Genomic DNA, 13,800 nt, shown 5'->3' on the forward strand with positions numbered 1-13,800 from the left:
AAAAGTTTGTAAGTTTACATTTTACATTTAAATCTATGATCCATTTTGAGCAAATTTTTGTACAAGGTGTAAGGTTTAAGTAGAAGTTCATTTTTATGTGTATGGATGCCCAATTATTCCATCACCATTTGTTGAAAAGGCCATCCTTCCTCCACTGAAACACTTCTGTGCCTTTCTCAAAAATCAGTTGGGGAAAAAAAAAATCAGCTGGGGCATACTAGTGCAAATCTATTTCTGGGTTTTCTGTTCTGTCCCATTTATCTATGTGTCTATCCCTCCACCACCACCACCCAGCCTTGGTTACTGTAACTCTATAATAAGTCTTATCAGGTAGACTGATTTCTCCCGCTTTATTCTTCTTTTCCCAAAACACTCTTAAGTCTAGCTATTTTTATTCCTTTACCTTCTACATAAATTTTAGAATGAGCTTGTCTATATCATCAAAAAATCTTGCAGATTTTGAGAAGAAGGCTTATTAAATGATAATCTTGGAGAAAACTGACATTTTTACTATGTTGAATCTTCTAATTAACGAGCACATTATTTATTGAAATTTTTTTTTCAGAATTAGTAGTTTCTTGTACATAGGTCCTGTACAGATTTTGTTGGATTTACACCTAAGGCGTTTTTTTCCCATGTTTGTAAATGGTATTGTATTTGAATTCCACTTTGTACATGTTATTTGCTAGTATCCTGAAGTACAACTGATTTTTGTATGTTTATCTCATACCTTGCTATCTTGCAAAACTCACCTATTAGTTCTACAGGTTTTTGGTAGGTGCCTTGGGATGTTCTACATTAAAAAATCATGTTGGGGCACCTGGGTGGCTCAGCTGGTTAAGCGACTGCCTTCGGCTCAGGTCATGATCCTGGAGTCCCTGGATCGGGTCCCGCATCGGGCTCCCTGCTCGGCGGGGAGTCTGCTTCTCCCTCTGACCCTCCCCCCTCTCATGTGCTCTCTCTCATTCTCTCTCAAATTAAAAAAAAAAAACAAAAACATGTTACCTAAAAAGGGGGGGGGGGCAAATTTACTTCTTCCTTTAATTGGAATGCTTTTTATTCCCACTTCTTGCCTTATTGTCTGACTAGGACTTCCAGTACTACACTGAATAAGAGTGGTGAGAGCAGACAGACATCCTCACTTAGAAACAACCTTGACATTCTAGGGGGAAAGCATTCAGTTTTTCATCATGAAATATTATGTTAGCTGTAAGGTTTTTTTTTTTTACCATGTTTTTTACTAAGTTGAGAAAATTACCCTCTATTCCCAGTTTTCTGAGTTTTTTTATTGTGAGTAGATACTGAATTTTGTCAAGTGTTTTTCCTGAGTCAAATGATGTGATGGTGTGAATTTTCTTCTTTTGCCTATTAATATGGTAGATTACTCTAATTGATTTTTAAATATTGACCAGTTTTGAATCCCTGAAATGAACCCTACTTGGTCATGGTATCTAATTCTTTTTACATATTGCTTAATTCTACCTACTAATATTTGGTAAGAATTTTCTTACCTATATGAATTAAGCATACTGGCTTGAAGTTTTGCTTTGTTTTAACTTTGTCTGGTTTAGTATCAGGATAAAACTAACTTCATAAAATAAATTGGGAAGGGTTCCTTCCATTTCTATTTACTGAAAGAGATTGTGTACACTTGGTGCTCACTGTTCTAAAATGTTTGATACAAGGCTCCAGTGAAACCATCCCAACTTGGGAGACTTCATTTTTGAGAAATTTTTAGTTATGTGTTTAATACCTTAACAGGGCTATTTAAATTATCTAACTCATACTGGATTAATTATAGCTTGTGCTTTTTGAAGTATTGATTCATCTAAGTTATCAAATTTATGCGTGCAGAATTGTTTGTTGTAGTCCCTTATTATCCTCTTGACACATGCACGATCTGTAGTGGTACTCATTTCATTCCTAATACTGCAAATTTTTGTCTTTTTTTTTCCTGTCAGTCTTACTACAGGTATGTCCACTGTATTGATCTTTCCAAAACATTAGCTCTGTGTTTCATGATTTTCTCATTTTTCTGTTTTCAGTTTCATGGATTCTGCTCTTTTATTATGTCCTTCCTTCTGCTTGCTTTACGTTACTTTTTTCTTCTTTTTCCAGGTTAGCTGGAAGCTCAGATTACTGATTCGAAACTTTTTACCAACACAAGCATTTTACTAAAGGTGAGCATTTAATGCTGTTAAGTTTCCCTCTCAGTACTGTTTTAGAGCTGTGTCTCAAAATTTTTTATATATTTTCATTCCTTTCAAAGTGTTTTGTTATTATTTTTATTAATTTTCCTTGAAGTCTCCTCTTAAGACTCTTGGATTATTTAAGTGTGCCGTGTATTTTGCAAGTGTTTGGTGGTTTTCCAGTTATGTTACTGTTATTGATTTCCAACTTGATTCTATCATTGTTGAAAAACACACAATGATTTTAATTTAAATTTGTTGAGATTTGTTTCATGGTCTGAGGTATAGTCTTTCTTGATATACAGTCCATTAAAAAGAGTGTGTACTCTGTTGTTGAGTGCAACGTTTTATAAATGTTTATTAGATCCTGTTGTTGATGGCGTCGTTATCTGCTAATTTTCTGTCTAGAGGTTCTACCTATTAATTACTGACAGAGAGGCATTAAAGTCTCCAACTATAATTATAGATTTGTCAATTTCTCTTTTCTTTTTGGACAATTTTTCCTCATATATTTTCAGCTCTGTTATTTGGTAAATACACATTTAGCATTGCTGTCTTCTTGATGAACTAACCCTTTTATTTTATTTTTTAAAGATTTTATTTATTTATTTGACAGAGAGAGACACAGCGAGAGAGGGAACACAAGCAGGGGGAGTGGGAGAGGGAGAAGCAGGCTCCCCACTGAGCAGGGAGCCCGATGCGGGGCTCAATCCCAGGACCCTGGGATCATGACCCAAACTGAAGGCAGACGCTTAATGACTGAGCCACCCAGGCGCCCCTGAACTAATAACCTTTTATTATAATGACCCTATTTCTAGTAATTTTCTTTGCTCTAATGTCTACCTTATCTGATATTAATACGGCCACTTGCCTCGATTAATGTTTACATGATATAACATTTTTTTCATCCTTTTACATTTCAGCCTGTTTATGCCAATATATTTAAAGGGAGTTTTTTGTAGCAAGCATACACAATTGGGTCATGTTTTTAAATCTGATATGCGAACTCTACCTTTTATTTGGTACAATTAGACCATTTACATGTAACTAAGCCTGCTATTTTAGTTTTTTGTGTCTCTCTCCTGCTTTCCTGTGGATTACCTGAACATATTTTTTAAATTCTATTTTATCTAATTTTTTGGAGTGTTTCAGTGGTTGCTCTAGGTATATTATATACACATAACTTATCATTCTACTGGTGTCATCCTTTTACCAGTTCAAGTGAAGTACAGACTTTACCTCCCTTTATGTCCTTTTACCATCTCCTGTTTATAAAGTAATTGTCTTAAATATTTCTTCCGCATACATTTAGAACCACATCAAACAATGTTATGGTTTTGGCTCAACCATCAAATATAATTTTGGAAACGTAGGAGGAGAAGGAAAGCCTATTGTATTTACCCAGATTTTCAGCGGTATGTTCTTTCTCATTCCTACCATTCCTAGATGCCTTCTTTTTATTATTTCCTTTCTGTTTAGAGAATTTTCTTTAGCCATTTTTTAAGGTGGGTCTACTGGTGGCAAATTCTCTTAGTGTTCCCTCACCCTGGGTGGGTCTTGATTTCCCCTTCATTCCTGAAGAGTATTTTCACTGGGTATAAGACTCTAGTTGACAGTGCTTTTTTCTTTCAACACTTGAAAAATGTGCCACTTTCTTCTGGTCTCCATAGTTTTTGATGACAAATTTGCTTATGAGAAATCAGAGTAATTTTACCCTGTAAGAAAATGTATCTTTCTCACTTGCTGCTTTTAAAATATTTCTTTGTCTTCAGTTTTCAGAAGTTTGACTATAATTGGATGTAGAGTGATTCTGGCTTATCCTGTTTGAGATGTACTCAGCTTCTTGGATCTATAGCTTTATACCTTCTGCCAGATTTGGGAAATTTCCAGCATTATTTCTTCAAGTATTTTTCCAGCTCTGCCTTCCTTTTCCTCTCCTTCCAGGACTCCAATGACATAAATCTTAGATCTTTTATTATAGTTCCAAAGGTCCTGAGAACTTTTTAAAAACTTTCTCCAGTCTATTTTCTCTCTGCTGCTTACAGTGGGCAATTTCTATTATTCTATCTTCAAGTTTACGGATTCTTTCTGCTGTCTCCTCGGTTCCACTATTGAGTCTATCCATCAGGTTTTTCACTTTGGTATTCCATTTTTCAGTTCTAAATTCCCATTTCATTTTCCTTTTTATCTGTTATTTCTTCCCTGAGAATTTCTATTTTCTCATTTGTTTCGAATGGGCTTAGGATCTCCCACTGAAGTATTTCTATGATGACTGCTTTAAAATATTTGTCATAAATTCTAACATCGGTCACTTTGGTGTTTGTATCTGTTGATTGTCTCTTCTTTCATTCAAAATAAGACTTTCCTGGTTCTTAATATATAGAGTGGTTTTTTTCTTTTTTTCTATTGAAACCTGGACATTTCACGTATTATGAGATTCTGGACCCTATTTGAATCTTCTGATTTACTGGCTTCCTTTGACACTGCTCCAGGGAGAGAAAAGGTTCCTGCTTCATTACTCCCAGTGGGAGGAAAAGTCCAAGTCTCCCACTCGGCCTTTGCTGACACCTGGGATGAGGAGCTCTTCATTACTGTTGGGCAAGGGCTGACGTTCTGGCTGCTCAGTAAGCCTCTGCTGGTATCTTGGCTGTGAGGGGCAGAAATGTTTCCTAAGAGCTCCCCTGATAGCCTCCATTGACACCATAGGTAGGTGGGGGCTAGTCTCCTTACTGTTCAAAGATGGCAAAAGTCCTGACTCTTCACTAGGTCTCTTCTGACATCAATGGGGACAGAAAGAAGCATTTCCGGAGGTGGGAGTGAAGGCTAGGCTCCCCGTGTGTCTCTAATGACAGTGAACCAGGAGAACAGGAGAGTAGTAGTGGGAAGGTTTGTTACTGCCCAGCAGGGATGAAACTCCTGGCTATCTACTCAGCCTTCTCTGAAACCACCCAGGCAGGGGGCTAGAAAGCCTAGTTATAACTTCATGAGAATAGAAGTCTAGGCTCCCCACTCAGCCTCGGCTGGTATGGGTTGAGACAGGGGCCACAGTCTTTCTGTGGTCTTTGGCTAGAACAGAATGGGTACCATCTAAAAGTTTTCTGCCTTGCTAGGCTGTCCCTTTCCTGGTCTTTTGGCTGGAGACAGCGGGCTTTTCAGTCTATGCCTATTGCTGTTTCCAGGATGCCAGCTTCTTCAGCTCCAAGTTTGGGCTATATCAGGCAAAAAGAAAACCCAAGGAACTCACCCCATGTCATTCCTTGAGTCCTGAGGTCCCTAGTCTTTATGCCTTTTCTCCACCTTTCAGAGTCTTCTTATGTTTTATTTTATATATAATGTTCAAGACTTTTAGTTGTTTTAGCAGGAGGAATAGGGCAATGTACATCTACTCCATCTTCCTGAAAGCAGAAGTCCCCACTTTTTAAACTGGTTCCTACTATGTCCAACCACACAAATTCCTGGAAAAATGAGGGTAGAGTCTGTGGAAGAGATTTTTCTTTATGTGATGCTTACATATTTGGACAAATATGGACCACTCCACCATCCAAATGAGTTATGTGGCTAAGCCAGACATTTAAGAATGTCCAAATCATCTGTTAATTCAGGGAAGAACCTATGATACAAACTTGTGCATACCAAACACTTGAAATGCTTATGATTTTATAAATACTTATGAATTTAACAATTTTTCATTCAAAACTTTAAAATAATCATTAAGCCATGTTTACGTAGGGAACAGAAGTCTTTCACATACTCTGGTTTTTCCAAAGACACTAAATGGAACGATACAGCTAAACTCAATTTCAGACTTTTGGACACATTTTGTGATAATAAAGATATTTAAGGGTACCTACCTAATAGAATTAAAAATATACAAAGAAAAAATGGCATATTACAGTGCCCATTGCACAGAGAAGGCAACTCAATAAATGTTATACGACAAAAGATACCAATAAAAAGATAGTGTCTAAAATTTACTGTTAAATAGAAATGCTCCTCCCTAGTTAATGTCAAACATGAGATCCTATCGTTTTTGTTTAATTTGTGAAATATAATTTCATAGTTAACTGATAAAAATTATACTTCCAATTTTTATGTATCACTAGCATGTATTTAGGACTATCTCATTATAAAAATATATACTCAAATGTGCTCGGCAATAAGCAGATTCAAGGTTTCTTTGATTATGAAATTCAGAGAGACTGGTTTAGACAGCTCTAATCAATGAAAATAAAAGGTTCCAGTTACCTCACAAGTCACTAGGAACAAATTTTTTTAAAAGGTTAGTAAAAGGAATTTTTCAGCTGATATTATTTTTTCAGGATTAAGGAGATATGTAAAACAAAAGTAAATTATAACACATATTTCAGTATTCTCACTCCCCCTCAACATCCCAAGGACATAAACAGTGATGTAACAAAGTAGAGATAATCCTTAAATCACCTTATTCTAGTGCAGAGCTTCCCAAATACATTCCTCAGAATCCTAGTATCCCTTAAAATATTCAAATATCCCACAGAGAAAGAAAATGTTAGGTTAAGCACAGTTAAGCAAATTTCTCTACTACAGGAATCCTCAGGGCATTTAAAATAAAATATGCACAGTGAACTTCCCAAAGAGGATTACAGTTGCACCATTTCCCAAATTTAATCAAGGAAGCCTTCTCCTAACCTTCTATTAAATCCTGTTGGAGATGAGTGTTAAACAGAACTCAGTCTGAGAGGTAAGAGAGTGGCAAGAGAGCCCTTAAATGTGGCCAGGTAAAATGAAGGCCAGAAATTTACTAAATAGCATAGCTATAATGACTAAAAAATAATTCAATGAACAAATTATGAAAAGCTTTTTTAAAAACTGCAGGCAATTCCTAGCACTCATTAAAAAAGTAGTCTATCAATCATGCTGAAAGATGACCCTAAACATTTATTATGTCATAATGACAAATTAGCTAAATGCTATTTCCATTCATATTTTTATCTTAAATATTACTCTCAAGTTAATTTATTTGAACACAGAGATAAAATAACTCTAGGAATCGGATGTTTCAGAAGAAGGTTAATAAAAACTTTAATTTTTAATAGAACTTTGCACTTAACTGCCTGAAATTAAGCATCACATGTTAACCTCACTGTATACACGTATCTATTATACTGTAGCTCACTGAAAGAATGTACAGTAAACAGAACAAAGAATTATCAATGTTGTGTATGTACGTACATGTGTTTATGTGTGTGCATATATCCAATTAAGACAAATATACCAGAGTCCGTGAATAAAAGTAGGAAAATAAATTTAAAAAGAGTTCAATTCAAATTAAGCCAAATATTATATAAGTCTGAATGAGACTCAACTAGATTTTTACAATTCACATTTATACCTAATTCTTTTTAAAACACATAGAATTAACAAAATACACAATGGCAAACAGTGATATAAAACTAATTTTAGATGCTGTGTGATGATTTCTATAGATTAAGAAATGTAGGTTATAGGTTTTGAATTCAGAAAATAATGGGAATTTACTTACCTCTAACCAAAGTTCTCTGAAGGTAGTATCATCCTCCTTAGAACCCCTATCTTGGGTAGTTCACCTGCTGTAATTTCCCTAAAGAGATTCCAGCAAAGTCTAGCAAGTTTTAAGTTCCCTTCTGCAAGCCCTATTAGCGCATGTGTGTTATATAAACTTGCTCACATACTGCTTCATAGCTGTAGCCTCCAATTCCCACTGAATCACCACCACCACTACTACCACCACAATACCTTTGGAGAATTCCATTTGGAAATGTGTCTTTTTTCACTTCTCCAAAAGTATCCTCCAAAGTGCCCCACTGCTGAATCTATAACGTACTTGAGGAGTGGTGGTAATCAGCAGGCAAGAAAATGAGGACACAAAGATTTAGCTAAGCAATTGACTTGCTGACTACTCAAATACAATATTCCAACATAACAAAACAAATAACACTAGCTTCCTCAACACTCAATTAATATGTAAAAACACTAAACTGTGCAAAAGCTTTCATAAAAAATACTTTCATAACCAAAGCAGAAAACGTCGTCTTTATCACCTGGGACTACCAAATATTTCCCTAGTGTATTATGCTAAAGAAGTGCCAATATTTAAAAATGAGTTAGGAAATAAGTCATTGAAAGACAAATGTTCAAAATTTTTTAGTATGCCACTCCTATCTTAAACTACAAGGAAAAAAAAAAGAGAGAGAGAGAGAGAGAAAGTAAAAATTGTTCAAACAAAAATGGAAAACAAAACGAGCCACTCACATGAAGGCCAATCTCATATACTTAGGATGGCAGTTTACAAAGGGTACTATTAACAAAATTTTTCAAATCTATTCAGGAAACTGACTGAAACATAGTACAGGAAAGAAGACTCGATCTTATACTATCCAGAAAAGGTCTTCTACTTGGATTCCCACCGATTGATTCTGTAACTTCTTATTGATTATTTCTTGATAGCCATATAAGAGTAGGAGAAAAAAGCAAAGGGAAACAACTGTCCTAGAGGCCAGAGGACCCAACCATATTTGAAGCACTATTTTAGAGGATAAAGTATGGAGTAGCTTTAAAAACACTGATTTTAGGGGCGCCTGGGTGGCTCAGTCATTAAGCATCTGCCTTCGGCTCAGGTCATGATCCCAGGGTCCTGGGATCGAGCCCCACATTGGGCTCCCTGCTCTGCGGGAGGCCTGCTTCTCTCTCTCCCACTCCCCCGTTTGTGTTCCTGCTCTCGCTATCTCTCTGTCAAATGAATAAATAAAATCTTAAAAATAAATAAATAAAAACACTGATTTTAGCTACAAGCCACCATCAGCTTGGTAGCAACATAAATAAGGCCCAAAACAATATAGCTCTTAAAGTTTCCCCTGGCTCATAACAGGTTCAGAATAAATCTTTCTGAACACTCTAATTTTAAAAATCAACTTAACTCTCCATGGCTCTCCTTTTGTATCAGTAAACGCAATAAAATGCAATAGTAAAATTATCAAAAAGCAATTGAAAAATGGGTAAGACCTTAGAAATAGATGAAAAATGAGAAAACTTTAGATAATCTCCCAGTTGGATTCTCAGTATATAAATAATTAAGCTAACTTTTAATTAATCAATTAACTAATTTATATCAGATTCTTCAAATTCCTCTGCTTCTACGATGCATGGTTTTTAAATTAAATTTTAGAATAAGGATGTTCCTTTAAAAAATGTAGCCTCTGTTTATCATAAAAACCAGGGGTTATTTTTCCAATTTTAAAAATATATGGAACAGGGGCATCTGGGTGGCTTAGTCGGTTAAGCATCTGCCTTTGGCTCAGGACATGATCTCAGGGTTCTGGGATCAAGCCCCTCATTGGGCTCCTTGCTCAGCGGGGAGTTTGCTTCTCCCTCTCCCCCCCTCCATGTGTGCTCTTTCTAATAAATAAAATCTTAAAAAGATATATATATATGTATGGAACAATGTACACAAAAGAAAAAGTACTTTCTGATACAAAAAATGGTCACAAAAAGAGCATTTATAAAACAGACTGTTTAGAGGTAAAAAAAGGATAAAGTGAAATAATCTAGTCATCGATCAGAAGAATAAAATACTGAACCATGAGGCAGCACATTTGAATTCACTTTCCCTTTTATACATGCACTATTAGGACTCACTGAAGGGTCAAAAATCTTCTAGATCTTGCTAGTTTAAGAGCAGGAATTACTAACAACCCAAGAAGGTGCACCTAGGATGATACTTACCTTACAAGAGATTATACCACTGTGCTATTATGTATTCTGTGTATGGATACACAAGCAGTCAGGTGAAAGGTACACACCACACTAGCAAATGCTTGACTGGACCCATAAGGCCGGATGACCAATGGAATATCAAGATATGTGTCGATTCTCCAGCCCTCATAACCACATTCCAGACACCTCACGTAGTCCTTTAGCTTGCCTTGATATAGTTCGTTTATAAGATCAGCCTGAAAATAAGAACATTAAAAAGTATTCCTTAAAATTTATTTTTAAAATACACAAAAATTCCTGCTTTTAAAAATAAGTTTCAAAGGATATTCATTCTTTACTGCTGAAGTTTTAGAAAGCTTTAAGATTTATCTAAAATTCTATTAAAAAAATGAAGGCTTGACAAAAATTAACTAAGAATCAATAAAATTAGATTAGCACTAATTTAAGAATCAATGTGCAAAAATTAACTAGTTCAATTCTCTTATCACTAAAAACTCTACTACTAAGATGTTTTGTTGAAATCAGTTACCAATTTATTATACTATTAAGCTTCATATTATCTTTTCATTAGGTTGAGAATACACCTAATCTATCACTTTAGGCATGTTGATAATTACATAACTAAACAGCCAGCTAGTTTTATAGCTTTACACATGTATACCACCATTCTCACAATACTATATTCTGATTCCTAAAATCCTATCTTCTAGCTCAAGGTGCAAATAAAACTTTTTAACTTTCAGTAATATACATAAAACAATTTTAAGGGGAAACACATGGCAAATTTCCTTTAAAAATGTACAGAATTTTTTAAAAATTCCATCTCCATCAAAATATCCTCATTTATCTCTCACTAAGTCCCCAAACGTAGCCAACTGGGGCTTCTGTCCCAAAAAAGGCAGGTAATTCCTTTAGTAAGGACCCTCCAAGTGAATGTCTTGCCTCAAAATTCTTGTACCAAAATTTGGGTATGCAGCAGGAATGCCTCAGTTGATCTTTTAGTGGAAGCGTTGACCCAAAGAGGGATATAAAAAGGGGAAGAGTAACTTCAGACCTATGAAGAAGAAACAGCCCCTAATACCATATAAATGAAGTTACTAAAACACAATAGGGCTAGGTAGAGAAACTGGATCACTAAGTAAACTTAATTTTTTTTTCAATATCTCTTAAGGAAGAATGGAAAAGAAGGAAAGTGTATTACAATTTACCTCTTTCATAAATTTATATCTCTTCAAATGTCTAGGGCTTATAAGCCTTCAAACTAGGACCCGTCGTCATTGTCTATACTAACGCCATTTATTTAATGAAGCCTTCTTCATTCATCTGCCTCAGTCATAACTGATTATATCTTCTGCATCTGAGAGGGCATTTCTAAGTGGTTCAAACCAGTGTTTTTCAAACAGTTTTGATAACAACCCACAGTAAGAAAATAATGTATATCTCAACCCAGTACATCCAACTATAACAAAATTTGCACAAAATAATACCCTTACTTTTGTACTACTCTCTTACACTTTTCTATACTAGTCCATTTTTTTAAGTGCGGATGTAGATTCACTAAACTGATTTTATAACACACGAATAGATCACAACCTACAGTCTGAAAACTCTGGCCCAAGCCATCATCATAATTCCAATCAGACAGCAGACTCTCCAGGCAATCTTCCAGAATCTTCCTCCTTTTTCATCCCTGTGATTCCTCCCCAACCATCCCCCCTCCCCACCCCCACCATTAGAGTTCTCTTTCCTGAGTTCTGAGCCCCACCCAGTTCAGCCTTACCATCCCACAATGATATATCGAATGCTCTTCCCACCTCTAACCTGTTCTTTTTCTACTGGAAGAAGAACAGAGTCCAATTAAGAGGAATCCTAAGTGTCAAAAGCATACCTCCTTGGTCAAAATGAAGGTAATACTCAACTATACTTAATCTGCTATAGATTATAATACATGTAATTTACTTAGTAAATATCTGAAAATACTGTTCAAAAATCATCCCCCAAAAATCACACATACACATGTATGTATTTATATATGAATTATACAGTTTTCAGTTAAAAAGAGACCATCTAGATCATAGAAACCAACTTCCTTATTTTAAAGATGAGGAAACTGAGGTCTAGCATGGTTTAATGAGGATCTGTATGACTCAGTTAATGGCCAAATGAGAACCTAGTACTTTCAATTCCCCATTCAATACTTTAACAACTGAACAAAGGCCAGTTAAAACATTTCAATAGAATAGAAGTCACTTATGAATGATTTATTATAAAACATTCCTTTCAACCTGAGATGAATTACCTGTTCTGTTTGTTTCCATTTCTGTTCCAATGCATCAAACATGACTCTGCACAGTTCTTGTACATCATGCTGCTGCCAAGCTATTTTAAGATAAAATTTAATTAAAAACAGCAATAAATTTAGTGTAATGAAACATTAATTTGTTGTTTAAAAGCAAACTGTTAAAAGTATGGAAAAGTCTACACAAAATAATTCTAAATTTAAAAAAGAACACAAACTATACATTACAGTAAGTCATGAAAAGGTAATCACAAGGAAAAGAATCAAGCGAACTTTAAGTAACATATGCTTTAGGGTGCTATGATATTTGCTATTTTTGCTATGTTTCACTGCAGAGTTAAGAAATATGTTAAGAAAAATCTAGAACAAACTAAAAATTTTAGTTTAAGTACATAAAAATAGAGTTTAACCAAACTTACTTTACAAGAAAATTTTAATTGATCAAAAATTTACCCCTAGTGCTTAAATTCTAAAAATAAGTTTTGTTTTGGGTTTTTTAAAAGATTTTATTTATTTATTTGACAGAGAGAGAGACAGCGAGAGAGGGAACACAAGCAGGGGGAGTGGGAGAGGGAGAAGCAGGCTTACCGCCGGGCAGGGAGCCCGATGCGGGGCTCGATCCCAGGATCCTGGGATCATGACCTGAGCCGAAGGCAGACGCTTAACGACTGAGCCACCCAGGTGCCCCAAAAATAAATCCCAGCAAAAGGCAATGAGAAGATTTATCATAAAGTCAATTAAGCTATTAATATATTTTGTTTATAATATTGTCTCCCAGAATTCCTTTGAATATTAGAAACACTTATCATTACAAGAGAATTAGTACCCTCACTACTATCCCATCCAAAGCTCCTTGTAACATCTGTGGTTTCAATTGCTCTCTTTTTGCTGGTTTGTAACAAAACAAAAAGCCTTTGAAGTTGGTATGGGATACTTGTCACTGGATCTTCTTCAGATTCTTCAAATTCCCACCTATTGAAATAAAATATTTGAAAATTATTTACAAAATATTTTTATTCTTTAAAGCATCATTAATATTAACATCATAATAATATAAGACTGTAACTCTTGGGGTATACAGAATTTGGATATTAACTGAAGCTATTATTATCTAATGAAATAGCAGCCTTTCCCTACTTCATAAATTCAGAAGAAATTTAGACTTTAACAAGAAAAGACATAAGAAGGCAACACTAATGAAAGGCAAAGCTCATCTAAAAGTAATCACAGAATCTGAATCTGATCAAGACTCTTGTCCTAATTATTAATTCATAAAAATACAGGGAACAGAACAATATTAAATGACACTATGGCATTTAACTATCAAAATCCAAACTGTGGAAAACTACAGGAGAAAGGACATCAGTTTTCAATATATGGAATAAACTGCAAGGGGAAAAAAAGATGGAAGGGAATTAAAAATAGATTAAATAGATTAATCATCTTATCAGTCAGTTGCACTGTATGGCTCTTGTTTGGATCCTGATTTGAACAGATTGTTAAAAAAAAATTATGAGCTATCAGGAAAACCTTATTAGCACTGACCGGTGATATATTTACAGATGACACAATGGGAGTGTG

The 13,800-nt window shown here is 35.1% G+C and overlaps 1 protein-coding gene across 5 annotated transcripts in view; it reads right to left on the reverse strand.

Moving 5' to 3' along the window:
* USP47 (ubiquitin specific peptidase 47) overlaps positions 1–13,800 on the reverse strand; it is a 107,359-nt gene that overhangs the window by 38,561 nt on the left and 54,998 nt on the right. For all 5 annotated transcript variants that reach the window (XM_036087884.2, XM_036087886.2, XM_036087885.2 and 2 more), the window contains 3 exons: positions 13,046–13,191; positions 12,220–12,299; positions 10,007–10,156 (listed from right to left, as the gene is read on the reverse strand). In XM_036087884.2, coding sequence (XP_035943777.1) covers positions 10,007–10,156; positions 12,220–12,299; positions 13,046–13,191 — 376 coding nt within the window. The remainder of the gene's footprint in view (positions 1–10,006; positions 10,157–12,219; positions 12,300–13,045; positions 13,192–13,800) is intronic.

The sequence above is a fragment of the Halichoerus grypus genome, chromosome 11 (genome assembly GCF_964656455.1).
Source record: "Halichoerus grypus chromosome 11, mHalGry1.hap1.1, whole genome shotgun sequence".
NCBI classification, from domain to species: domain Eukaryota; kingdom Metazoa; phylum Chordata; class Mammalia; order Carnivora; family Phocidae; genus Halichoerus; species Halichoerus grypus.